This window comes from Brachyhypopomus gauderio, chromosome 3, assembly GCF_052324685.1.
Source record: "Brachyhypopomus gauderio isolate BG-103 chromosome 3, BGAUD_0.2, whole genome shotgun sequence".
Lineage (NCBI taxonomy): Eukaryota > Metazoa > Chordata > Actinopteri > Gymnotiformes > Hypopomidae > Brachyhypopomus > Brachyhypopomus gauderio.
In genome coordinates, this window is record NC_135213.1 from 18,913,263 (window position 1) to 18,941,210 (window position 27,948).

Below are 27,948 nucleotides of genomic sequence, written 5' to 3' on the forward strand. Positions count from 1 at the left end.
CCAGTCTCATCAGTGTCTCTCTGAGAAGTTCAGCAGATCTACTTTGGCCCTTGCAAACCCTTTGGATCTTTAGAACAGACATCCTTACGCTGCTTGTTTTTGGCCTTTTAATCAGGACTGTTTTTGCCACAGAGCTGTTTTCCAAAAGCGCTGTCTGTGAATATTTTATAAATGTAGGTGTTAATTAGGATCGCGCGAGGGACAGCTCAGTAGGAACAAAGCTGAGAACATGTTGAGCACTGTTTTCAATTGATCTATAAATGAAATCCCACATCTTGCTACCACCCCTCTATCGCTATTTAACTCATCTAATTAGGGCTTTGTTTGTGAAGAAAGTTTTGAAGAAAACTATTTATACCCACTGTTTGAAAAGAATATGTTTAGTATGTCACCTGTTTCCATGATGTGGGAACTGTGTGGACAAGAGGCTTTTCATAAATGCACGAAAAACAAAGATGCAGAATTCTGCTTTCATGTTCTGGCCTCCTCACTCAGATACCAGACAGAAACTTCTGGAAAAGCGACCAGCATACGGCAGCTTTCAGTGGACAGTAGTGTTGACAACAATCTTGAGATCATACCAAAGTCAACAACTTGTTATGGTACTCTGCCTGTTCCATCTCACAAAAGATCAGAGGTGTTTTAAAATATCTTGCCTGTTATTTGTGAATGAATTGCAGGTCCACACAAGATTAAATTCATACCTGAAATGGTGGGGCCTATTCTGGAGATGACCCTGGTGCCAGAGACGGAACTCCGCAAGGCGACCATCCCGATCTTCTTCGACATGATGCAGTGCGAGTTCCACTTCACCCGCAGTTTCCAGAGGGTCAGTTTTACTGTGACACCTGCTACTAATCAGGAGTTCAAGTTCTGCTCAATGACTCATCCTCACAAGGCCAGCTGTGCACCTACTGCAAATGCACAGGAAAGGACAAATTCTGCCCCTGCCTAGTTTTGTGCTGCTCTACCACCCGGAATAAAAGAACCACCAAGTACACACATTTGTTAACCCTTCACATACTGCACCTAGTATGAACATTTTCTCAAGTTGCTGGGAGTGTGTTGTATGTGATCTCACAGCTGTGATTTCTTCTCCTGGGCTCTGTGATAAGCAGGCCTGCCCAGGGACTGGATCGGCCCCAGCTCGTATTGAGGCTGCACAGCTATTGCCAAGGCCTGGAGAGGCCTGTGTGTGTAACTCTCCTGGAGATGGCTGTGTTTGTAGCTCTACTGGAGATGGCTGTGTTTGTAGCTCTACTGGAGAAGGCTGTGTGTGTAGCTCTCCTGGAGAGGGATGTGTGTGTAGCTTTACTGGAGAAGGCTGTGGGTGTAGCTCTCCTGGAGAGAGCTGTGTGTGTAGCTCTCCTGGAGAGGGATGTGTGTGTAGCTTTACTGGAGAAGGCTGTGGGTGTAGCTCTCCTGGAGAGAGCTGTGTGTGTAGCTCTACTGGAGAGGGCTGTGTGTGTAGCTCTACTGGAGAGGGCTGTGTGTGTGGCTCTACTGGAGAGGGCTGTGTGTGTGGCTCTACTGGAGAGGGCTGTGTGTGTAGCTCTCCTGGAGAAGGCTGTGTGTGTAGCTCTACTGGAGAGGGCTGTGTGTGTAGCTCTACTGGAGAGGGATGTGTGTGTAGCTCTACTGGAGAGGGATGTGTGTGTAGCTCTACTGGAGAAGGCTGTGGGTGTAGCTCTCCTGGAGAGGGCTGTGGGTGTAGCTCTCCTGGAGAGGGCTGTGTGTGTAGCTCTACTGGAGAGGGCTGTGTGTGTAGCTCTCCTGGAGAGGGCTGTGTGTGTAGCTCTCCTGGAGAGGGCTGTGTGTGTAGCTCTACTGGAGAGGGCTGTGTGTGTAGCTCTACTGGAGAGGGCTGTGTGTGTAGCTCTCCTGGAGAAGGCTGTGTGTGTAGCTCTCCTGGAGAAGGTTGTGGGTGTATCTGGTCACACATGCCCCATTAAGCAATGTGAAACTTGATAGACAATGCACAGCAAACGTCTCCACAGTGAGTTAAGAGCAGTGCTTCTTTCCTTTGTCTGTCGTGGACTCTGTCTGTCTCTTTCTCTCACTATCTCTGACTGTCTGTCTCTGTCTTTCTTACACCCCCATAAATTCACTCTCTCTTTGTATCTCATAGTTTCTGTTTTTCTCTTTTGCTTTTGTTCTTTCACTAGTGGTCATTGCCTCTTCCCTCGTCTGTTCTCCCTCTCTCTCCTCCACCCCTCTATCTTCCCCTTACTCTCTGTCCTCTACCCCTCTATCTTCCCCTTACTCTCTGTCCTCTACCCCTCTATCTTCCCCTTACTCTCTCTGTCCCTCTACCCCTCTATCTTCCCCTTACTCTCTGTCCTCTACCCCTCTATCTTCCCCTTACTCTCTCTGTCCCTCTACCCCTCTATCTTCCCCTTACTCTCTGTCCTCTACCCCTCTATCTTCCCCTTACTCTCTGTCCTCTACCCCTCTGTCTTCCTCCCACTCTCTCTGTCCTCTACCCCTCTGTCTTCCTCTCTCTCTCTGTCCCTACCCCTCTGTCTTCCCCTTACTCTCTGTCCTCTACCCCTCTGTCTTCCTCCCACTCTCTCTGTCCTCTACCCCTCTGTCTTTCTCTCTCTCTCTCTGTCCCTCTACCCCTCTGTCTTCCCCTTACTCTCTGTCCTCTACCCCTCTGTCTTCCTCTCTCTCTCTGCCCCTCTACCCCTCTGTCTTCCCCTTACTCTCTGTCCTCTACCCCTCTGTCTTCCTCTCTCTCTCTGTCCCTCTACCCCTATGTCTTCCCCTTACTCTCTGTCCTCTACCCCTCTGTCTTCCTCTCTCTCTCTGTCCCTCTACCCCTCTGTCTTCCTCTCTCTCTCTGTCCCTCTACCCCTATGTCTTCCCCTTACTCTCTGTCCTCTACCCCTCTGTCTTCCTCTCTCTCTCTGTCCCTCTACCCCTCTATCTTCCCCTTACTCTCTGTCCTCTACCCCTCTGCCCCCCCCCCCCCCCTCATCTCTTCCTCTCTCTGGATTTGTGTCCAATCTCTCCCTCATGGAACATTTCATCACTAGTGATCATGAGCAGGTGACGATGAGCTCACAGTCAGAGCCGATAAACGTTGATTATGCTCAGAGAGTGTGTGTGTGTGTGTGTGTGGGGGGGGGGGGGGGGGGTGTAGCTCAAATGGGTGGAGGAGGGAGATGGGGAGGGAGGAGCTGGCGATAATGAAATGAAAAATTAGCCACAGTGATTATTTACAGCTGCTGTGTTTAATTGCAGTTTGAAAACGAGATCATCACAAAGCTGGATCACGAGGTGGAAGGCGGCCGGGGTGACGAGCAGTACAAAACACTCTTCCAGAAGACGTAAGCTGTGATTACAGGCCTGTGCTCGGGCTTACACCATCACACACACACACACGGACACTGTTAGACTCTCACTGAAGCTTTGGCACCTCCGAAAATAAGGCTTAAACTTGCTACAGCACATTGTTTTTAGACATAGTTCGCCAGCTGGTGTGTTTTACATTTTTTAATTTACCTATTTTGAGTTCTATGTAATTTTGTTATTGTGGCATAAATTAGCACCTATTGGCTCCATATGCATCCATGTGGCTGTGTGTGTGTGTGTGTGTGTGTGTGTGTGTGTGTGTGTGTGTGTGTTTGCACGGCAGCCTGTTGGAGCACTGCCGAAAGCATAAGTACCTGGCGAAGAGTGGTGAGATCTTCGTGAGCTTGGTGGTGCGTCTTCTGGAGAGGCTCCTAGACTACCGCACCATCATGCATGACGAGAACAAAGAGAACCGCATGAGCTGCACCGTCAACGTGCTGGTGAGAGCCACACACACACACACACACACACACACACACACACACGCAGCACCACTTATGACCCCATCACCCCAATCGCTCTGCTTCCCAAGCATCCTCCAGGCCAGCTCAGCGCTGAGTCCAGATAACTGGTGATTAGGAACTCTGTGTACGACACTGGGCAAATATGCTTAGACATGCACACGCTCGAGGACACACACACACACACACACACACACAGATGCATTGTGTGGTGTATAATTCTAGGATCACAGAGCACTTCATTTTCTGAAAGCCTAACCGCCAGCAGTATCTCCTCTACTGGGAGGCTGTAAAGGTCACTCCCCCTGGAACAGAGCAACACGGTGAACGGTGTGATGGAGCAGCCTGCTGCCTCTCCTCCGGGTGGAGGTCTCCACCACTCCACTCTTTACCACACCAGCCTGTCACTTCTCCTGCTCGTTGGTGCTGGGCTGTTTAGGGTTGTCTAATGTCTGATAATGTTTTATTTTAAATGTATATATTGTATTTATAGCTGCTTTTTAGAACATCCATACGAGAGTCCAAATGAGAGTTAATTGTTCATCTTTTGGTGTTAAAGGATATTTGGACAGGGCCATTGCACTGCTGCAACAGTGATTCTGTGGTGGTGTTTAGCTAAAGATTCTGGGTAGCTGAACATCTCTAAGCTGTCGTGAGGAGGAACATGGGGTTTCTTCACAAGTCCTGTTAGCTCTGCAGCCTTAGATCTCCATCACGATCCATTATCATGTAATCACATGTCTGGTGTCGGTGGGAGGCGTGGCAGGAGCACTGTGGGCGGAGCGCTGTGGGCGGAGCTGACGGCACGGCCGTCTCACGTCTGTCGTTTCATGGTGCACTTACGCTCTTCTTTGCTAATTGATGTGTTCAGCACTGCTGTGGTTAAATTGTCACCTTGGGTCTTTTGCAGAACTTCTATAAGGAGATTGAGAGAGAGGAGATGTACATCAGGTACGTCAGTTCTGTTTCCTGGTTCTGTTGTTTTGTGCTTCATGTAAGTACGTCTGAAGTGATGTGAGTAGTAGGGACACTGAGTGTGGTGTGTGACGTGCATTGCTGTATAAATAACGTGTGTGTGTGTGTGTTTGTGTGTAGGTACCTGTATAAGCTGTGTGACCTTCATAAGGAATGTGACAACTACACGGAGGCTGCCTATACCCTGCTGCTCCATGCAAAGCTTCTAAAGGTGTGTGTCTGCATGCATGTGTATGATTCTGTTTGAGCGTGTGTGTGTGTGTGTGTGTGTGTGTGTTTACCCAGCCATTAAAGACACTGATCCCTCCCTCTCCCACATCCATACATAAGAAGTGCTGACCGCCTGTGGTGGATCTGCAACCCTTACCATCAACAGGAGCTCTGGAGGGGTGTGGTGGCCGCTCTGGAGGAGTGTGGTGGCCGCTCTGGAGGGGTGTGGTGGCCGCTCTGGGGGGTGTGGTGGCCGCTCTGGAGGAGTGTGGTGGCCGCTCTGGAGGGGTGTGGTGGCCGCTCTGGAGGGGTGTGGTGGCCGCTCTGGGGGGGTGTGGTGGCCGCTCTGGGGGGGTGTGGTGGCCACTCTGGAGGAGTGTGGTGGCCGCTCTGGGGGGGTGTGGTGGTCGCTCTGGGGGGTGTGGTGGCCGCTCTGGAGGGGTGTGGTGGCCGCTCTGGAGGGGTATGGTGGCCGCTCTGGAGGGTTGTGGTGGCCGCTCTGGAGGGGTGTGGTGGCCGCTCTGGGGGGGTGTGGTGGCCGCTCTGGAGGAGTGTGGTGGCCGCTCTGGGGGGTGTGGTGGCCGCTCTGGGGGGTGTGGTGGCCGCTCTGGAGGGGTGTGGTGGCCGCTCTGGAGGGGTGTGGTGGCCGCTCTGGAGGGGTATGGTGGCCACTCTGGAGGGTTGTGGTGGCCGCTCTGGAGGGTTGTGGTGGCCGCTCTGGGGGGGTGTGGTGGCCGCTCTGGGGGGGTGTGGTGGCCGCTCTGGGGGGGTGTGGTGGCCGCTCTGCAGGGGTGTGGTGGCCGCTCTGCAGGGGTGTGGTGGCCGCTCTGGAGGGGTGTGGTGGCCGCTCTGGGGGAGTGTGGTGGCTGCTCGGGGGGGGGGGGGGGGGGGGGGTGGCCGCTCTGGGGGGTGTGGTGGCCGCTCTGGGGCTATAGTGGTCACTCTGGGGATGCAGAGAGGAGAGAGGAGCACCACTTATCCACCTGTTGGCCACACCTCCACCTGCTGGCCACTCCTCCACCTCTCTGCCTTGTCCACTGCCTGCTGCTCCAAGTCCCAGAGTCCCTTCCCCTAAAAAGGGGCGTATTCGAGGCCATGCCCACACATACCTCGCAGTGGTTAGATTTTTATGATGTTGCCCTGTGACTCTGCTAACACACTCACTGCAGTTTAAGGCAGCACTGCTGAAATGTGTGTCTGTTTGCTTATTCATTATTTATTTATTTGTAATTCAGAAATGTTCCCTGCAGCTGTGACATCAAGGATCACAGTAGGAAATAGTGGCACTGTTATGCTATAAAATTAGATGGATGTTTTTGTTTTTAGAGTGTGTGTGTGTGTGTGTGTGTGTGTGTGTGTGTGTGTGTGTGTGTGTGTGTGTGTGTGTGTGTGTGTGTGTGTGTGTAGGCAATACTGCAATGTGTGTAAATAGACTGGCAGTAATAACACTCGCTAAGCAGCATTAGAACGATGGCCTGCCCCAACCACACGGCCCGCTTTCTCACCTGGTTTAGCGCACTGCTTCGGTTTACTAAATGCTCTTAATTAGCTTAGTGGCAATGGAAGAGCCCTGGGGGTCCAGGCGGTGTCCAGACCATGCTGAGCTGTGTGGGGGACATATGTGTAATGCACATGTAACACTCATGCCAGTGACGGCTCTGCTGTGACATGAACTGTCAGTTGCTTTTGTACTGCAGTGAATCATCTCCTACGTGGCCCTGAGCACAAAGCAGCCCCTCCCCCTTCCAGCCAATGTCTGTGCTTACCCGAAGGTCAGATGACCACATCTGGCCAATCAACGTGCTCATTATTCTGTGTGTGCTGGAGCCAGAGAGATGCTGGTTTGTTGGGTCAGCAGAAAAAAGAACAAGTGCTGTTAATCTTTCCCGTCCTTGTGACGAAACAAATGATTGTGTGTGTGTGTGTGTGTGTGTGTGTGTGTGTGTGTGTGTGTGTGTGTGTGTGTGTGTGTGTGTGTGTGCGTGTGCATGTATACATGTAATGTGTGCAATAAAGGAAGATCAATGACCTCTGCCCTTTGGGACGTCCTGTGTTTAGTGGTCGGACGAGGCGTGTGCAGCTCACCTGACTCAGAGGGACGGTTACCAGGCGACCACGCAAGGCCAGCTCAAGGACCAGCTCTGCCAGGAGATCATTAACTACTTTGACAAGGGCAAGGTAAATGACCGTTAGCCAATCAGCATGCAGGTAAATGACCGTTAGCCAATCAGCATGCAGCACAGCCCGCTGAATAATGATACGTTAATGCTGAGGCACAAGATATAATAGTTCTTACTGGTCAGCTGGGTTTACTGCACCACTTTGAACTCCCAAATCTTGTTTCTAATGCAGTGCAGACAACAGTCTTGGTACAGTTGTTCTTGCTTGCTGTTTAAGGCACAAATAATGAATTCCTGTCATTCCAACCAAAGAGCTGCAGACTTCTTCCAGACCAGAGCCTAGGTCTGACCGCCACTGTTCTCACTGTCTTACACCGGATAGATTGTACCAATATTTCACACAGTGTCAATATTTACATTTTTGGATGTCTACATAGCTTAAATAATTATGCTTTTAGCTTAGCGCATATAAAAAATGTGAGGACAAATATTTGTAGAGGGCGGGCGGTGTCCATTTTAATAATACATACAACACACAGAATGACTTTCAGCTTTTTCACATCACAAGTTACCATAAATCAATACAAGCACAGATCAGTTCTCTCCTAGCACCTGCTGTAGCCACGATACACTTCCCGCCAACTCCAGGAACAGCAGGGGACTGGCACCCCCCTAAACACCATGCAGGGAGTGCAGGGGGCAGGCCGCCTGTGCCCAGGAGGGATGGCTGGGTGGCGTGGGAGCTGATGAGGGGAGCACCGTCCCTGGCCAACCCCACAGCTGCTGTGGGGAGGGGGGGTCTAAGAGCTCTCTGCCTGACAGCATGGCCTCATGGTCTGGATCACAGATCACAGCGGCCCCTGCTCTGTTATGGTGCTTCTTATGTGGCTTTGGGCACTGTGTGTGAGAATGTGTGAATCTGTGCACGTGTGTGTGTGTACATCTAACAGCCTTTCTGTGATCTGCAGCCCCATATTTATCGCTCCCTGGTGAGGGTCCTTTCAGGCCTGTGTAGTTCCTGGGGGTGGGGGCTCGTCCTGGAGTGAGCTCTGAGCCCATGGTGTGCTCTGTTGCTCAGACTTCCATGAACTAGCAGATCTATTTTAAATGTAGTTCTTACTGCACGGACACGGGCAGATGGCTTTTCCCTCCAGAGAAGGCAAGTGAAAATGAGTAAGAGTAAAAGATTGAAAGAGTCACATGGACAAAGAGAGGGAGTGATGAAGACCGATAGATGGAGTGAAAGTGAGATGCAGAGATAGACTCACTCCTGAACCGGCTAAAGCACTGGCTCTGAGCTGTCTGGCCCCAGGCTCTCTGTGTCTCTCTCCCCTCCCACCCACTCTGTCACTGTCTCTCTCCCTCCCACTCTCTCACTTTCTCTCTCCCTCCCACTCTCTCTCTCTCTCTCATTCTCACCCTCCCTCTCCCTCCCTCCCTCTCTCTTTACCTCCCTTTACCTCTCCCTCTTTTCCTTTGTCCCACTCTTTCCCTACCTCTCACTTCCACCCTCCTTCTCTCTCTTCCTTTTTACCTCTATTCATCCCTCCTCTCCCTCTCTCTCTCTCTCTCTCTCTCTCTCTCTCTCTCTCTCTCTCTCTCTCTCTCTCTCTCTCCTCCTCTAGCTCCTTGACTCTCATGCTCTCCATTACTTTTCTGCTGGTGGATCATAGACGTTCATGAACCAGTGAAATTAATTATCACACTGAACCTTGAGTTTAATAGCATGCTGAGTTTCATGTTGTTCAGAGTTCCTTTAGGTACAGCTACCTGTATTTGCAGTGCTGCAGACAGAGACCTATTCCTTCTTGATTAACTCCTAGGCACTATTACCACCTACAGCATCATTCAAATTACAGCATTATCCAAGCACCAAGACACAGTATACAAAGGCACAACAAATAATTCCTGTTCACTGTGGTTGTAGTGTAGTACAAGACGTGTAAGACTATAGAACAGCAAAATGGTTTTTATTGGTCTGCTGTGGATTGTAAAGCCTAAAACTCACTACTTGTTATTGCTCAATATTAATGCTGTTTTGAGCCTTTAATAATAACCAGTGTCAGTTTAGTGGAGGCTCTAGGAATGCATTATAGTGTGGTGGTAAATCTGTTTTACTACTTTTTTCTCCACTTAATGAGACGTCATTAACAAGAGCTTTGCTTTCATCCTGCTAATTGTAGTTACAGGGTTGGTGTGTGGGTTTTACTGTGCTGTACGGAGCTCTACAGAGCTGTGCTGAGCTGCACTGAGCTCTGCTGAACTGCACAGAGGTGTGCTGATATGCGGTGATGAGTGCTCTGTGTTGCAGGACTGTCGCCCAGTATAACATCACCCTCTTACCCAGGAGCACAGTCTCCTCCTGCAATGTAACATCACCATCTCACCCAGGAGCACAGTCTCCTCCTGCAGTGTAACATCACCCTCTCACCCAGGAGCACAGTCTCCTCCTGCAGTGTAACATCACCCTCTCACCCAGGAGCACAGTCTCCTCCTGCAGTGTAACATCACCCTCTCACCCAGGAGCACAGTCTCCTCCTGCAGTATAACATCACCCTCTCACCCAGGAGCACAGTCTCTTCATGCAGTATAACATCACCCTCTCACCCAAGAGCACAGTCTCCTCCTGTAGTATAACATCACCCTCTCACCCAGGAGCACAGTCTCCTCCTGCAGTGTAACATCACCCTCTCACCCAGGAGCACAGTCTCCTCCTGCAATGTAACATCACCCTCTCACCCAAGAGCACAGTCTCCTCCTGTAGTATAACATCACCCTCTCACCCAGGAGCACAGTCTCCTCCTGCAGTGTAACATCACCCTCTCACCCAGGAGCACAGTCTCCTCCTGTAGTATAACATCACCCTCTCACCCAAGAGCACAGTCTCCTCCTGTAGTATAACATCACCCTCTCACCCAGGAGCACAGTCTCCTCCTGCAGTGTAACATCACCCTCTCACCCAGGAGCACAGTCTCCTCCTGTAGTATAACATCACCCTCTCACCCAGGAGCACAGTCTCCTCCTGTAGTATAACATCACCCTCTCACCCAGGAGCACAGTCTCCTCCTGCAGTATAACATCACCCTCTCACCCAGGAGCACAGTCTCCTCCTGCAGTGTAACATCACCCCCTCACCCAGGAGCACAGTCTCCTCCTGCAGTATAACATCACCCTCTCACCCAGGAGCACAGTCTCCTCCTGCAGTGTAACATCACCCTCTCACCCAGGAGCACAGTCTTCTGTGTATGTGCTGATTTCTGAAATGGGTTCAGATCTAGGCCATTTAGTCATCATCTGCAGTTTCAGCCTAAATCTTAAAATGCTCAAGAATTATGACAGATTCCCCTGTGTTCTTTACTTATGACTTTAGAGTATATTTATGTAAGTATAAAGTTCAGAGGACATTTCTATACATATAAATATACTTAGAGCATATGTAAGTTTAAATATGTTTAAAGTATATTTCTATAAGTTTAAAAGTTTTAAATCACTTTTTTGGTCTCATGGAGTTTTCAGGTAAGAATCTCTACCAAGTCTGTAACCAGGTAAGACAGAAAGTTTAAAGACCCAGGAACCCTATAATAAAATAATGAGTGTGTGTGGATGTGTGTGTGTTGTGCAGATGTGGGAGGAGGCCATTATCCTGGGGAAGGAGCTGGCGGAGCAGTACGAGAACGAGATGTTCGACTTTGAGCAGCTGAGCGCTCTGCTGGTGCGTGCACAGCCAGTCCACCACATGCAGACGAGTCCTTGGTTGGAGTCAAGGGTCACACGTTCCTGTGTTCTTGAGGAAAGACAGTTGTAGAACAGCCTTTTAAATTCAGTATGCAACCCACCAGCTGAATCAGTTGTGATGTAATGTACCATGTTTGTTTGTTTGTTTGTTTTATTCAGCACTGCTAAGGATATTAAGTGAAACATTTACATATATCACACCCATTTGTATTATGAAAACGGTGGCACTGCAGTGTCAATGGTGTGTGTGTGTGTGTGTGTGTGTACAGCAGAACCCGTCCTGTCCTCTACTTTTCTCACTCTGTCTCCCCGGTCTCCCCCTCCAGAGGAAGCAAGCGCAGTTCTATGAGAGCATTGTGAAGGTGATCCGGCCCAAGCCCGACTACTTTGCAGTGGGGTATTATGGACTTGGCTTCCCGTCCTTCCTCAGGGTGAGTCAAGATGTCCGTGAATCTCGTGGCTTCCCTTCTGAGCTCATGAGTCTGCCTCGTCTTCAGAACCACACAAAAGTCCCGCACGCTGCTAGTGCCAGACGGGCCAGTCATGCTGTCGGTGTGTTCACTGCTGGAGCCGAGAAACAATCACCCTCATTGCGTTTCCTGTAGACCATGTTGAGGGCTCCCTGTACTAGTGAAAGCCTCACAGTAGTTCTCCCATTTTTCAAGCTTCACACACTGCGTGAGGCAACGGCGTCTGCACACAGTGGAGCAGAAGAACACAGACAGTAATACGTCATTCATTCCTGCTCTGAATTTTGTACTGAATGTTCTGTTCTGAATTGTTGATTCTTTTGATATGCCAAACTGTCTGGGTGTCTACATACTTGTGTGAGTGAAATGTATTGAAATGTAAATGTATGAAATGTATGTAACCTTATGTACTGCACTAAAATATTTACAATTGTTTATACATTTAAACTTTGCAACACTTGCCTTCACAGTTCTTGCTCATTCAGAGTGTCTGTCTCAAGCAGCCTTTCAGCAGGGTGTTGTGAGGCTGTCCTAGAGATTGAAACTTATGTGATCTTTCCGTTTGTCCTACTGGCCCACAGTTTACAGGCGTCTCAGTAGGAACACATGGCTTCTCGAGACTGTTCAGTGCACTGAAAATCAATTAGCCATGCTGGCTGGAGCTCCCTCTGTTCTAGTGTGGCCGTGCGCTCTGTGGTGCGCTCTGTGGGCGATAGGCAGATCTCCAAGCAGCAGGGAGTCTACACCAAAATAACCATGCAAGAGAGCGAGAGAGAGACTCGCTCCTTAACATGGCTAAAGCTCTCTGTCCCATCATAGCCCGTCCTCTCTACCTCTCTAAATCTCTCTCTCTCTCTCTTTCTCTGTGTCTGTCTTTTTCTCTGTCAATCAATCATTTGCAAAAAATTACAAGCAAAAGATGGACATTATCACCACGTATATGAAAATGTAAACATGGCGTCACCCGTGTAATCAATTGCATCTTATTAGCTAAGGAACCCAATTGTCCTTTATTGTTTGGTTTACTGAGGGTCTGATGTTTAGAGGTTGTTCTCTTCTAGTTCAGTGGAGAGTGTAATCTCCTCCACCGCCTGCTTGTTTGGGTTCTCTGTGGTAGCTGACATGCTCAGCAATTACTGGGAATCGATACCTCTGATAAAAGGCAGTTTGTTTCCTCTGAACTGAACTTTGGCATGGAAGCTTTATCTGACTGCCTATGATGCTATCTGCTGCTCAAGTGACTGTGCTTAGGGGTAGTGACACACACTTCAGTCACGGAGCCCGCAGACTTTGGAAGGATGAAGGTGGGTATGATGTGATGGCTCGTGGCCTGCATCCCAGGCCAGGCTGTGGGTGGATGAGAGAGATGCAGTCTCCTCGTAGTCTTGGTAACAGAGGCTTAGGCAGAGCGATCAACAGGAACTCTGTTGGCGGTGACTTTGCCGGCAGGCCTTTCTGTAATCGACAAGCAGTGAGTCTTTGAATTCTGAACCGTGAACAGTCAGCCACGACACTCCCAGCTTGGCTAATGAAGAAAGTAACTAAATGTTTCTTCTCCTTCACTCTTCTCATTCGCTGAAATGTGGAAGGCAGTTTGCTGTCTCCACCATGCATGCGTGTTCTGTTTACTGTGATGGCGACGAACGATCAGTCCGCTGTAGCTTTGCAAACGTGAGTTGTGATTAGCACACACAGGCTGTCCTCTCATGCCCTGTGATGTGCTGCCAAACTCACTACCTTTTTTATCTCTTCTATATGAGTTGTCGGTCTGCGATATACAGAACCCACCTAATATTTTAGCAGCTGTGCCTCTAAGAGGATTTACTGCTCAGCCCTTCAGTGGCCATTACTGGGAGTCACTGTTCGTTGGTTGTGTTGCAAGATGACAGCAGTACACTCCAGATGCTACTGCCACATCTACAATCATCACGGAGTGAAAACAGTATCTGCCCCTTTTCATTGACTGCATAAAAGTACAAAAGGGCAGTCGTGGCCTGGCGGTTAGGGAACTGGTCTTGTGACCGGAGGGTCGTGGGTTCGATTCCCAGACAGGCCATGACTGAGGTGCCCTTGAGCAAGGCACCTAACCCCAACTGCTCCCCGGGCGCCGGGCTAGGGCTGCCCACCGCTCTGGGTACGTTTGATCCACAGCCCCCTAGTAATCACTAGTGTGTGTGTGTGTGTTCTGACTGCACAGATGGGTTAAAAGCGGAGGACAAATTTCGATTGGGGTGTAAAAATCACAATTGACAAAATATGGCTCATTTCATTTTTTTTTTTTCATTTCAAAAGCACAGAAACGCCTAGGTTACTGCACCAACGAAAAAAGTGTGTGTGTACAGAAACGTGCAAGACGTAGAGGGTGTTCCACACCAGCTGTTTAAGTGGCTGCGTGAGTGTGTGGGACTGTCTGGTGTGCATGCGCAGCCTGTCTGGTGTGCATGCGCAGCCTGTCTGGTGTGCATGCGCAGCCTGTCTGGTGTGCATGTGCAGCCTGTCTGGTGTGCATGCGCAGCCTGTCTGGTGTGCATGCGCAGCCTGTCTGGTGTGCATGCGCAGCCTGTCTGGTGTGCATGCGTAGCCTGTCTGGTGCGCATGCGCAGCCTGTCTGGTGCGCATGCGCAGCCTGTTCAGTATGCACATGGTGGTGTTTTAGGTGTAGCAGCTAATTCCGCTTAGTGCTGGGCAGTATGACCAAAATTCGGTCAAATTCGGTTATTTGACGGAGTTTCCACCCATGCATAATGTGTTAACTGCATTGCGGTGTTAATTTTGACAGCAATTTCTGATTTAATTTTAGTCTTAGTCTTTTGACTAAAATGTCATTTACTTTTGGTCATAATTTAGTCATTGGAATTGTTTTTAGTCTTAGTCTAGTTTTAGTCGACTAATCATTAGAATTTAGTCGACTAATTATCAAAAGAATTTAGTTGACTAAATATAAATGGTGTAATAGTCATTATCCTTGCACAAAATGACACATTTATTAACCAGTTACAGGATATTATTGTTTGCAATATATACAAAAACAACTTTATTGACCTGAACTTATAGTTATTGAGCATAACAATAACATTGATGACCAGGCCCACTCTACCTGAAAACATATGGAGTTTGTTATGAACAATACATATTACATTCTATATAAAACTGGGTGCCGTAAAAACAACAACGTCATAGCCAGCAGATTTCATTTGTCATTCATTTTCATTTGTCGTATTTTTCTTGACATCATCGTCCCACATGGTTTACACACCGTTTTGTTTTTCTCAAAGTCAAAGGAGAAATGTGTCCATATATCGCCGCTCATCTTTCTCCCTGCTGACATTGTCGAGTTAACTTCGAGTTTAATTTCATGAGTGACCACAGTTCACAGGCTGGTCTTCCCAGGTTCTGTGCCATGTGAAGACGTTAGTACTGATTGGAAGGTTACCCGGTTTGGACCGCCTCTCCGTGTACGCTAAAGTAGTTATGGTTGGATCTCTTCTTAACTTATCCCTACCTTTCACTAAACTAAATCAGGTCTGATTGGATGTCGTGTTTTCGTCTTTTTATTCGTTGACGAAAATGTCCATTAATTTCGTCATCGTTTTTATCCCTTCGTATAGTTTTTATTTAGTTATTGTCTCGTTTTCGTCATGAAAAAAGGTTCATTGACGAAAACTATGACAAATTATTCGTCATCGAAATTAACACTGCTGCATTGATTACGAAAAGAATTACTGCAGTAGAGTAGTTGAGTACCCTATTCTACTGTTAGAAAAATGTCTCCACCTAAGTATTACATGTAATACAGATTTGCATGGCCCCACATGATCAGTTTTCAAATGGTAGCACTAAAAAGCGCAGCAATAAAAAGCATCCCTTGAGAAACAATTCACGACCGTGCTGCTTTCCGGACACGTTTAGACTATTTAAACCGGTGTGGCCGGTATATGAAAAATTCTTATCATAAAAATAAACACCGGTTTTTGGTGCGAACCGATATACCGCCCAGCACTAATTCCGCTGTGGCCCAAGTAGCTGCCAGCGTGAAAGCGTGCCACTGTTTGTCATCTTATCGCTCAAAGCAGACTGAAAACTACCCCAGGCATATTTAATCTCTGCAGTGCAAGGCCAAAGTGTGTGTGTGTGAGTGTGAGTGAGAGAGAGAACACAAGCATGCTTTTTAGTATGAGCTGAGGGAGGCATTCGGCTGCCCATACACACCTTGATTCTATGTACTGCTCATAAGGAGCGTGGGGGAGGTCCAGCTGAGGGCATGAGGTTTGATTGGCTCATAAAATACCATATTAGAAAACCAGATAACTGCACATTTTCCATGCATCACAATGCCTTTGAGTCTGAAGGTGCCATTATGCCTGTCTGCACCAGACCTGCAGAAACGGTCTGCCTTTGCTTTGATCGTTGATGGGTCTAAGACAGGAGCTCGTTTGGCAAATGAAGGTCACCATCCATTTTGTCTGATGACAATTAAGTATTATGTGCCTATTTAATTATACATCATACATTTCTCTTTCATCAAGGTTATGTTTCTGTTGTTAGGTGGGTAGGGTTCCTTTAGATTTCCATATATATAATTCTCTAGAACTTTTTACTGAAATAGGCCATAGTCCGTTACTTCCTGTATATTCAGGGACTCGGAGCCCTGTCATAAACACCATCTCTTATGCCATTACACAGCCAGATGTTGAAGCCTTTTTACCAGAGCGTTGAGAGCTCAGACTACATTTGCATCGATGTGCTGATTCTGATGATTCCGGTTCACCGAGCGTGTGCGTGCATGTCCACAAGTCCATCTCAGCTGAGGACACAGCAGTGCTTGGTCCGGGTCGTCCCTGCCCGTGGTCCTAGCCGAGCGGGTTTGGAGTAGGGAGACTGCTCCTGAAGCCGCATCGAAGTTCTCGCTCTCCAGAGAGGGCTGCCAGGACCTTCGCGGGGGTCCACTTCACCAGGCGCACGTTAGCGCTGTGCATTCCAACCCACACACTGCTAAAAGTGCCCAAACTCCAATTAGAGGTTCATTATTTAAATTAGGCTGCAAATGTCTCAGAGCGTCAGTCCTCAGCATCGAGCTCACAGCACTGCTGCTGCACTCCAGGACTGCGGGGCTCCCCTTTAAATATGAACTGTGTCAGCATCACATTTTTAAATGTTAATAAATGTTCATATGTGCAGGGCTGATGACTAATTCAGTGGTTACATTGTGGTTAATGCTGTTTGCCCAAGTGCTGAAGGAGATTCATGAAATAATATGCAAATTAGGTTTTTCCCAAAAGAGCCTGGAACAGGAGATTCCACCTGCCCAAAGTTATCAATATTTATGGTGCGACTGTAGCTGTGCAGGGGGGTTGTTACCTTTATTGTGTTGAGGAGTGAAACTCCTGGTTTTGTACTGGGAATGAGCTTCCTAGATATCAGTGAGCCAGACCACTGCTAGTGTCCAGAGTAACATGCTCTCTGGAGATCTCCACGATGACGGTTAGGACAGTGTGAAATCCAGATCCTAATGATGTATTTGCCAGACACAATGGCAGGACACTAATGATGTTGCAGTATCCTGTGTTTTTTTTATTTATTTACATAATAAATCAAGGTTCATCTGGATGTACATGTGGTAGCTGATTGTGTGTGAGTGCACGTGTGAGTGTGCGCGCGCGCGTGTGTGTGTGTGTGTGTGTGTGTGTGTGTGTGTGTGTGTGTGTGTGTGTGTGTGTGTGTGTGTGTGTGTGTGTGTGTGTGTGTGTGTGTGTGTGTGTGTGTGTGTGCCTGCCAGTGTACTGGCTCAAGAAGGCTGCCCTTTGTCTCAGTTAATGAGGTTTTCTGCCCGTCATGCTTTACAGAATAAGATGTTTATCTATCGTGGGAAGGAATATGAGCGGAGGGAGGATTTTGAGGCCAGGCTGCTCACGCAGTTCCCCAACGCTGAGAAGATGAAGACAACCTCTGCCCCCAGCGAAGACCTCCGCCTCTCCTCTGGCCAGTGTATCCTTCCGCCACGTTGAGGCCCACGGCATCCCGACAGGGCCAGATCGCACCATGTGGCTCACACGTCTCTGATTTCTCTTTCGAATCATCTCATCGTTTGATTTTTCAAAAGCCTTGGTTAGCATATGCTTTCTTTAACTCATCGTGTGAAGATATTCAGTGCTTCACGGTTAAACCTATGCTCGAGCTCCCGCCCAAGTTCCAGAATAAGCCCGTGTCTGAGCAGATCGTCAGGTACCACCACCATCACCATCATCACCACCATCATGACCTTCATTAGACAACGTAGTGCATCACTCATTAAGCGAAGTGCAGACCTGCATACACAGCCTGGTCATTACCATGCAGATCAGCCGTGGGGTGAAGTAGCTCGTTACACATGCCTTTGGTGCAGCGCATTAATAATTAGTGATCCTCACCCCTGATCCCAGTGCAGAGGCAGCCTGCTCCAAGCTGCAATCTTGCAGTAGCTACATACGCTGATCGCCTGAGCTGCTATTAACAAAAATAAACCCCGCTTAAACATTTCAAAACAATAATTATCTTTTTATACACGATAACTAATAATTGTACCTAGATGGCTTCTATAGCCTCGTTCTGATTTACTTTGAAAATGCTCTCCCAGTTCTGTATTCTGGTCAGAGGGCTAAGAGTGACCTCCACTTCAGCACTCCACAACTGGGGGGCCCAGGGGGCGTGACCTGCTCTGGGAGACCTTTAGCTCCCAACGTGACATTGTGCTGGCATTGGCTCCTTTTTGGAAACACAAGGGGTTTTTCTCCCCCTATCTTTTGCCTTTCCCCCGTCTCTATTATGTCTGCCTTTCTGCCCCCCCACCTCTCTCTCTCTCCCTGTGGCCATCTACCCCTGTCTCCTTGCGATTATTATGACATTGTAGCTTTTGCTAAACCAGCGAGTTGCATAATTAGATGTGAAAAAAACCCTGCACAAACCCCAGCTGTAGTTTGATCTGCCACTGAAATGCTGACTATTCGTTTTAATATATATGTGTATATATATATATATATATATATATATATATATATATATATATATATATATATATAAAATGTCATTGTACAAATTACAAAATCTAATTCTAAAGCTGGTGAGACCATATGGCATGTGGGTGCAGTGTGGGAGATGGGCATAGACCTCATGTAGCGTGTGTTTGTGTGTGCACATGGACCTGTGTGTGTGTGTGTGTGAGCATGTGTGTGCACACTCACACACAGGCTGAGATGGAGTGCGTAGTCACAGTCAGTCTCACTGATGCTGGGCTTGTCTGTCACACCCGCTCACTGGACTGAGCGTGTAACTCCCCTCTGAATTTGTGTCTGTCCGTCCATGAATAAATGACGGCCATCTGTTCTGTGGTGGTAAGCGTTCCTGTTTCCCGTCGGAGCAGACAGGAGCTTCCTCCAGCAGTTCTGCTCCTCCCGTTGCATTCATCCGAGACTTGACCCAACTGCACCGTCTCTGCTCCTGCCCCAGTCCGGCCCGGCTGCCCTGCTGTCTAAAACACACTCTGGTTTAGCAGTTTAGCTAGATTAAAATCTACCAATATAGTTCACTTTGTGTTTGGTGGATCTCCGTTTTGTTGCTTGTGTTAATAAGTGTGTGGCGAGTGTGGATTGTGTGCGTAATCGTTCGGGTTTTGTCTTTCAGCTTTTACACGACTAACGAGGTCAATAAGTTCCAGTACTCGAGACCCATCCGGAAAGGAGAGAAAGATCCAGACAATGAATTTGCTGTATGTATTTTTTTGTGTGTTTTAATGTCTCATCATCTGGAAAAGAAGCAGTGCTGATAGTGGGGAAAAGAGAGGACAGGTCACCTCCCTTACCTGCCTCACCTCCCTTTACCTCCCCACATCCCTAACCTCTCTTTACCTTCCTCACATCCTTCACCTCTCTTTACCTCCCACTACATCCCTCACCTCCTTTACCTCCCTCACCTCCTTTACCTCCCTCACATCCCTCACCCCCTTTACCTCCCTCACCTCCTTTACCTCCCTCACATCCCTCACCTCCTTTACCTCCCTCACCTCCCTCACCTCCTTTACCTCCCTCACATCCCTTACCTCCTTTACCTCCCTCACATCCCTTACCTCCTTTACCTCCCTCACATCCCTCACCTCCTTTACCTCCCTCACATCCCTCACCTCCCTTTACCTACCTCACATCCCTCACCTCCCTTTACCTACCTCACATCCCTCACCTCCCTTTACCTCCCTCACATCCCTCACCTCCTTTACCTCCCTCACATCCCTTACCTCCTTTACCTCCCTCACATCCCTCACCTCCCTTTACCTCCCTCACATCCCTCACCTCCTTTACCTCCCTCACATCCCTTACCTCCTTTACCTCCCTCACATCCCTCACCTCCCTTTACCTCCCTCACATCCCTCACCTCCCTTTACCTCCCTCACATCCCTCACCTCCTTTACCTCCCTCACATCCCTCACCTCCCTTTACCTCCCTCACATCCCTTACCTCCTTTACCTCCCTCACCTCCTTTACCTCCCTCACATCCCTCACCTCCTTTACCTCCCTCACATCCCTCACCTCCTTTACCTCCCTCACATCCCTCACCTCCCTTTACCTGCCTCACATCCCTCACCTCCTTTACCTCCCCACATCCCCCACCTCCTTTACCTCCCTCACATCCCTTACCTCCTTTACCTCCCTCACATCCCTCACCTCCTTTACCTCCCTCACATCCCTCACCTCCTTTACCTCCCTCACATCCCTCACCTCCTTTACCTCCCTCACATCCCTCACCTCCTTTACCTGCCTCACATCCCCCACCTCCTTTACCTCCCTCACATCCCTCACCTCCTTTACCTCCCTCACATCCCTCACCTCCCTTTACCTGCCTCACATCCCTCACCTCCTTTACCTCCCCACATCCCCCACCTCCTTTACCTCCCTCACATCCCTCACCTCCTTTACCTCCCTCACATCCCTCACCTCCTTTACCTCCCTCACCTCCCTTTACCTCCCTCACATCCCTTACCTCCCTCACATCCCTCACCTCCTTTACCTCCCCACATCCCTCACCTCCTTTACCTCCCTCACATCCCTCACCTCCTTTACATCCCTCACCTCCTTTACCTCCCTCACATCCCCCACCTCCTTTACCTCCCTCACATCCCTCACCTCCCTCACATCCCTCGCCTCCTTTACCTCCCTCACGTCCCTCGCCTCCTTTACCTCCCTCACGTCCCTCACCTCCTTTACCTCCCTCACATCCCTCACCTCCTTTACCTCCCTCACATCCCTCACCTCCTTTACCTCCCTCACATCCCTCACCTCCTTTACCTCCCTCACATCCCTCACCTCCCTCACATCCCTTACCTCCTTTACCTCCCTCACATCCCTTACCTCCTTTACCTCCCTCACCTCCTTTACCTCCCTCACATCCCTCACCTCCTTTACCTCCCTCACATCCCTTACCTCCTTTACCTCCCCACATCCCTCACCTCCTTTACCTCCCTCACATCCTTCACCTCCTTTACCTCCCTCACATCCCTCACCTCCTTTACCTCCCTCACCTCCTTTACCTCCCTCACATCCCTCACCTCCTTTACCTCCCTCACCTCCCTTTACCTCCCTCACATCCCTCACCTCCTTTACCTCCCTCACCTCCCTTTACCTCCCTCACATCCCTCTACCTCCCTCACATCCCTCACATCCCTCACCTCCTTTACCTCCCTCACATCCCTCACCTCCTTTACCTCCCTCACATCCCTTACCTCCTTTACCTCCCTCACATCCCTCACCTCCTTTACCTCCCTCACCTCCTTTACCTCCCTCACCTCCTTTACCTCCCTCACATCCCTCACCTCCTTTACCTCCCTCACATCCCTCACCTCCTTTACCTCCCTAACATCCCTCACATCCCTTACCTCCTTTACCTCCCTCACCTCCCTTTACCTGCCTCACATCCCTCACCTCCTTTACCTCCCTCACATCCCTTACCTCCTTTACCTGCCTCACATCCCCCACCTCCTTTACCTCCCTCACATCCCTCACCTCCTTTACCTCCCTCACATCCCTCACATCCCTTTACCTGCCTCACATCCCTCACCTCCTTTACCTCCCCACATCCCCCACCTCCTTTACCTCCCTCACATCCCTCACCTCCTTTACCTCCCTCACATCCCTCACCTCCTTTACCTCCCTCACATCCCTTACCTCCCTCACATCCCTCACCTCCTTTACCTCCCCACATCCCTCACCTCCTTTACCTCCCTCACATCCCTCACCTCCTTTACATCCCTCACCTCCTTTACCTCCCTCACATCCCCCACCTCCTTTACCTCCCTCACATCCCTCACCTCCCTCACATCCCTCGCCTCCTTTACCTCCCTCACGTCCCTCACCTCTTTTACCTCCCTCACGTCCCTCACCTCCTTTACCTCCCTCACGTCCCTCACCTCCTTTACCTCCCTCACGTCCCTCACCTCCTTTACCTCCCTCACATCCCTCACCTCCTTTACCTCCCTCACATCCCTCACCTCCCTCACATCCCTCACCTCCTTTACCTCCCTCACATCCCTCACCTCCTTTACCTCCCTCACATCCCTCACCTCCCTCACATCCCTTACCTCCTTTACCTCCCTCACATCCCTTACCTCCTTTACCTCCCTCACCTCCTTTACCTCCCTCACATCCCTCACCTCCTTTACCTCCCTCACATCCCTTACCTCCTTTACCTCCCCACATCCCTCACCTCCTTTACCTCCCTCACCTCCTTTACCTCCCTCACATCCCTCACCTCCTTTACCTCCCTCACATCCCTCACCTCCTTTACCTCCCTTTACCTCCCTCACATCCCTCACCTTCTTTACCTCCCTCACCTCCCTTTACCTCCCTCACATCCCTCACCTCCCTCACATCCCTCACCTCCTTTACCTCCCTCACATCCCTCACCTCCTTTACCTCCCTCACATCCCTTACCTCCTTTACCTCCCTCACATCCCTCACCTCCTTTACCTCCCTCACCTCCTTTACCTTCCTCACCTCCTTTACCTCCCTCACATCCCTCACCTCCTTTACCTCCCTAACATCCCTCACCTCCTTTACCTCCCTCACATCCCTCACCTCCTTTACCTCCCTCACATCCCTCACCTCCTTTACCTCCCTCACATCCCTCACCTCCTTTACCTCCCTAACATCCCTCACCTCCTTTACCTCCCTCACATCCCTCACATCCCTCACCTCCTTTACCTCCCTAACATCCCTCACCTCCTTTACCTCCCTCACATCCCTCACCTCCCTTTACCTCCCAAAAAAGAGAAAAAGAGCAAAAGAAATTACATTGTTTACAAAACAATTAATAACCAAGAAATACTGAACCACTCTAGTCATCCCCTATATCTCCTCCTACTCTCTCTCCTTCCTCTCTCTCCTTCTTTCCTTCTCTCTTTCCTTTCTCTGTTTCCTCTGTCTCTCTCTCTTTCTGGCTTTTACTTACCCCCAAACAGAATATGTGGATTGAAAGAACCACGTATGTAACAGCCTACAAGCTTCCAGGCATCCTGCGCTGGTTTGAGGTCGTCTCTGTCTCCACGGTGAGTAGGCCTACTTCTTTATACTCCCATCCTTTTTATTTATTTATTTATTTTTCTTTATGCGTTTTGTACCAAGTCTCCCAAATACATACTTTTTTAGGGGAAATCCATTACTGCTGGAATAAGATATGAATGTAAAAACAAATTGGCATTGATTTTTCAATAAAATTTTGAAGTGCTGTCCTCCGTGTGCTTGAGGACAAGGATTTGAAGAGCACTGGGGTAAATCTCCCACAGTGGGGCTGAAGCGTTTGGCTTACTCATGCTGGGTGGAGGACCACTGAGCTCCAGGCTTTATGCCTGTGTCTAATCTCTAGTAACCGTGAGGTTTGTGTCAATAATTCCAGTATGCGGTAAAGTGTAACTTAAATCAATCCCTTTCCATAAACAACATAACATAAAATACTCCACAAACACACTGTGTGCAGTTGAAGTGCGTCTCCATGCGTGTGTGCATGTGTTCATATGGTTGAGGTCTAGTGAGAGAGCACACTGGTTTAGCTGTTTGGCAAGGTGGACTTTAAGCTATATTCATAATATACCTTTATATTATAGCCCACATTATATTTGGTGGATCTCCATTTTATTACTGTTGTTAATATCTATGTGGCGAGTGTAGATTGTGTGCATAATCGTTCGGGGTTTTAGAGTTGTAATGAAATAGTCTCTTCTACTACTCTTCCTTTTCACCTCTCTCCCTTTTTCTCCTCCTTATACACTCTCTCTCTCTCTTCGTCTCTCTCTCTCTCTCTCAACACGTCCTCTGTTCTGATGATCTAACACTAACTGATGATCTGATTTTTACTCAAACACAAACATTGTCACACACACACACACACACACACACACACACACACACACACACACACACACACACATCTGTGTATTGGTTTATTTCTATAGATATTCAGATGTTGTTTATTATAACCACCCTCATGTTGTGGTGTTCATTAGCTATTTGTGGAGCTGCGTGCTGTACCAGGAACAGACAGATTTGTTGAGACTCCTGGTGTTGGTCTGTCACAGCGTAGTGTGAAATCCTCCTCACAGCTAGATGATGAGTAATGGACAACCTGTAGGGAGAAGCTCCTCCCTGCAGTGAAGCACCATGAGCTGGAATTAGCCTGGATTAGCATCTTAAACCCCCGTCAGATTGGCTGGGTTTTAAAGTTTTTTTTTTTTTTACTGTTCAAAGAACATCACGTTTCTCATAGCCAAATAAACAGAGGTCGGTCATGAGAGTTGTACATTGTACCAAAAGTAAAAACTTCTTTATGATGGTTTAATTTATGCTGCTGTAGGTTCCACCATGATGTGCCAGTATAGTGACTCTCTCACTATAGACTTTCTGAACCTTTCTCTGTATAGGAAGAAATTAGCCCTCTGGAGAACGCAATTGAGACCATGCAGCTAACCAACGAGAAGATCAACAACATGGTCCAGCGTCATCTCAATGACCCCAACCTTCCCATCAACCCCCTCTCCATGCTCCTCAACGGCATCGTCGACCCCGCAGTCATGGGTGGCTTTGCTAACTACGAGAAGGTGAGAGAACCCAGTTAGGAACAGAAAACAGCATGTGTGTTTCTGCTAAGCCGAGCACCTTTACTAACGCTTCCTGAGTCACCTTCTTACAGCCTGTTCTCCATAACTGCTGTTACATGCTTAGTGGTGAGGGACAGAACACATATGGTGTTGCACAGAATGTTTTGTCACTTAGCCATAATCTAAATTAAGTACTGTAACAGGGATCTAAAAGCTAATAACCATGCTGTAGCGCTGCAGCAAGAATTATTTAATTATCTTCTTAATTAGCGCAGCAATATCTAAATAATTTGCTTAGGCTGTGAATGCTCAGCTTAAGAGGAGGCTGCCTGTCTGATGAAGCAGCTTTGTGTGTTGTACCCTAAGGGAGGAAACTCCCATGATGCAGTAGGAATCACATGATGAAAAAACACAATAACTAAAGTGAAGCGAAGTGAAGTGTAATCAAGGAAGTGGCAAAGGGCACATGGAGCACTGAGTACTATGACAATTAACGCCTCTCTCTCTAACTCTCCCTCCTCTCTCTCTTTCCTTTTCATTCTCTCTCCCTCACTCTCATTCTCTTGCTCCATCCCTCTTTCATTCTCACTCTCTCCCCCACCACTGCCCTCTCCTCTCCCTCTTCCCATCTCTCTGTCCCTGCCCCTCTCTCTCTCTCTCTCTCTCTCTCTCTCTCTCTCTCTCTCTCTCTCTCTCTCTCTTCCTCACTCTCTCTCATTCTTTCTCCCCCTCCCCTCCCTCTGTTCCTGCTTGTATATTATGCAAAATGGAATGAAACGGCACTCAAGTTAATGTGTCTGTCTGAATTTGGAGCTCAGTTGAGTTCAGTCTCTCCTTTTGCAGACAATGAGGAAAAACAGACAGTGTGCCTCCTCTATCGATCCTTGCAAGAATTAAATGTGCTTTTATATCATCATTTGCATTTTACTACCTTCCATTTGCAGAAAGGACGCACAGGTCACATTTTATTTAGATTAGTGCACTTTGATCAGCATCGGTTTGTCTTCAGTTTTATCATTTGCACTGAACATGACAAGGTTGAGGAGGAGAAGGGTTAAAGGTCATGCTTTCATCAGTATTCAAGTGATTGGTGTTTTATTGTATCCATGCCATCCTGAATTAACCTCTCAATGACTCCCACTTCATTCTTCCTCAGGCCTTCTTCACAGAGAGGTACACCCAGGAGCACGCAGAAGACCAGGAGAAGATTGACAAGCTGAAGGACATGATCGCATGGCAGGTAGGTCCTCCACACCCTCGCTGCTCCTCCTGCAGCAGGCCGTCCTACGGGCCGCTGTGCTTCACCTGCTGGCTCAGGCCCAAGACAAGCTCCTGCAAGTAGCTTATACCGCAGCCGTCACCTGGCCACACGCGCCACTGGCAGACACGTTAGTCTTCATCAGATATCCAGTCCCTCTACACAATTACTTGTAGCAGTATTACAATAATAATAATGGTCTGCAGTGATAATAATCGTTTTGAAGCTGGTTCCAGGTATCTTGTGTTTTGTTCTGTTTTCTAAGAGCCTCTGGCAGTCTCGTCCGCCTCTATTTACCCAGTAGCTGAGGTCAGCATTAGCTGGAGTCAGTCGCCGTGTCCAGCAGGACGTGCTATGGTCGGTCAGGCCTGGGTTGGCGTGTCCTCTGTGCTCCAGCACTCTACTCTTGATCCACTTAAGAAAATCGGACCAAACGGCTGCGCGTGCTGCTGACGGAGCCGTTCGCCGTGCTGGGCTCCGTGAGCGTGGCGAGACTTTGCTCGTTCTGTTCGCCCCTGGAACGGGCAGATCTCGTCGTTCTGGATTCAGGCTTACGACCTCCGTTTGTGCACATGCAGAATACCGCGTGCTTTCTGATCGCGCCTGGCCATTAATGTGTGGAGTGTGGGCGCCCTGAGTGGAGCGCTGCTCTCCTGTGGTGAGGACCACAGCTGTCAGCCTGTCTGTAACCCGATTAGGCCCAGTCACCATTCCTCCCTCGGTTCTGGTCTGTGAACACATGTGCATATGACATCCTTGCTTACGTGTGCATGTGGCAAAACAATATTTGCATTCACACTTGACGGTGTGTCTACACATATGAGTTTATGCATGTGCTCATCCATAAAACAACTCTAATCTATTAAGAAAAAAAACCATCATTATGAATTCCATAGCGCTTATGAAATCAGTTCTCTGCTGTAGTCTGAGCTGAGTACGGGGGTTTCATAATAGGTTTTGAAAAATCTTCAGACAGTGTGTGTGTGTGTGTGTGTGTGTGTGTGTGTGTGTGTGTGTGTGTGTGTGTGTGTGTTTGCGAGCTTGTGTGTGCATGTTTATGCATGTGTGAGAGGGATGAGTGATTATTATCTGTAAGCTCTCCCCTTGTGCAGGTACACGCCATATACACTTATGCTCAGCGCTGGACTCTCCACAGTGTGTAATAGTGTCTGAAGGATTTGTTGTTGACAGACGTGCAGGGATAGGATGTGCAGAGCACGTTTTGCAAAGTGCTGATCAGGCTACTGCTGCTCCACCAGAGGGGGGAGTAGAGAGCAGCCTACCACTGCTCTATCAGAGGGGGCAGTAGAGAGCAGCCTAGCACAGCTCTATCAGAGGGGGCAGTAGAGAGCAGCCTAGCACAGCTCTATCAGAGGGGGCAGTAGAGAGCAGCCTAGCACAGCTCTATCAGAGGGGGCAGTAGAGAGCAGCCTAGCACAGCTCTATCAGAGGGGGCAGGGCTGGAGAAACAGCTTGAGTGGCCATGTGGAGGCTTTTAAGAGTCATCAACAAATGTGCACTAGAGCTGCATTAAAAAAGGTTAGTAATACACAGTAATGTTTACAGAAAATGTAGCACATGTTCCACGGCATGTGGGTGTGTATTGGAGAGAGAACTCAGAAGGTTACAGGGAGGTTGTTTCTTGGATTCCACACACCATCACCCGCGCCCCACACACCCATCCCACACTGTACCACACACACCACACCCCTGACTCAACTGAATGGTGGAAATGAAATGACTTTCATGGAAATAACCAGAGTTTAAATTGAATAAGGGCTTATTGAGTATGGAGTCAAATTAGGGTCTTTAATGGTGACAAAAAAATAATAATATCGCAAATATAAGATTAGCATTTTGCATTTTACGTTCCTAATTTGTTTCTGCAATACTTTCCCTCTTTTGCGTTTCTTTCTTTTCTTTGCGTTTCACATTTTATGTTGCTGCTTTTTTTTGCAATACTTTCTCCCTTTTGCGTTTCTTTCTTTTGTTTGCGCGTCACTGCTTTTCTTTGCGTCTCGCATTTTACGTTCATAATTTTTTTTTTGCGCTTCTCTTTTCTTTGCTCCGGTTTTACCCTCTGTGTGGGGGCGGGGAAAGAGGCGTGGCCAAGAGCAAAAGGCGTGCTGTGAACGTTCAGCGTCATCAGTTGAACCGTCACACAGCGCGGCAATTTGGTTACTGGTATCATGGTAGACGGTCGCCCAGCTGGACCACAGGTATATGCGTGCAGACATAGACATCAGGTGCT

At 48.6% G+C, this 27,948-nt stretch overlaps 1 protein-coding gene across 2 annotated transcripts in view; it reads left to right on the forward strand.

Moving 5' to 3' along the window:
* The window catches only part of dock1 (dedicator of cytokinesis 1), a 196,447-nt gene that overhangs the window by 149,923 nt on the left and 18,576 nt on the right, over nt 1-27,948 (forward strand). For both annotated transcript variants that reach the window (XM_077000004.1, XM_077000005.1), the window contains exons 33-46: nt 681-829; nt 3,247-3,332; nt 3,641-3,797; nt 4,729-4,769; nt 4,914-5,004; nt 7,062-7,181; nt 10,746-10,835; nt 11,185-11,289; nt 17,172-17,313; nt 17,469-17,550; nt 18,985-19,069; nt 22,808-22,894; nt 24,263-24,439; nt 25,596-25,679. In XM_077000004.1, coding sequence (XP_076856119.1) covers nt 681-829; nt 3,247-3,332; nt 3,641-3,797; nt 4,729-4,769; nt 4,914-5,004; nt 7,062-7,181; nt 10,746-10,835; nt 11,185-11,289; nt 17,172-17,313; nt 17,469-17,550; nt 18,985-19,069; nt 22,808-22,894; nt 24,263-24,439; nt 25,596-25,679 — 1,496 coding nt within the window. The remainder of the gene's footprint in view (nt 1-680; nt 830-3,246; nt 3,333-3,640; nt 3,798-4,728; nt 4,770-4,913; nt 5,005-7,061; nt 7,182-10,745; nt 10,836-11,184; nt 11,290-17,171; nt 17,314-17,468; nt 17,551-18,984; nt 19,070-22,807; nt 22,895-24,262; nt 24,440-25,595; nt 25,680-27,948) is intronic.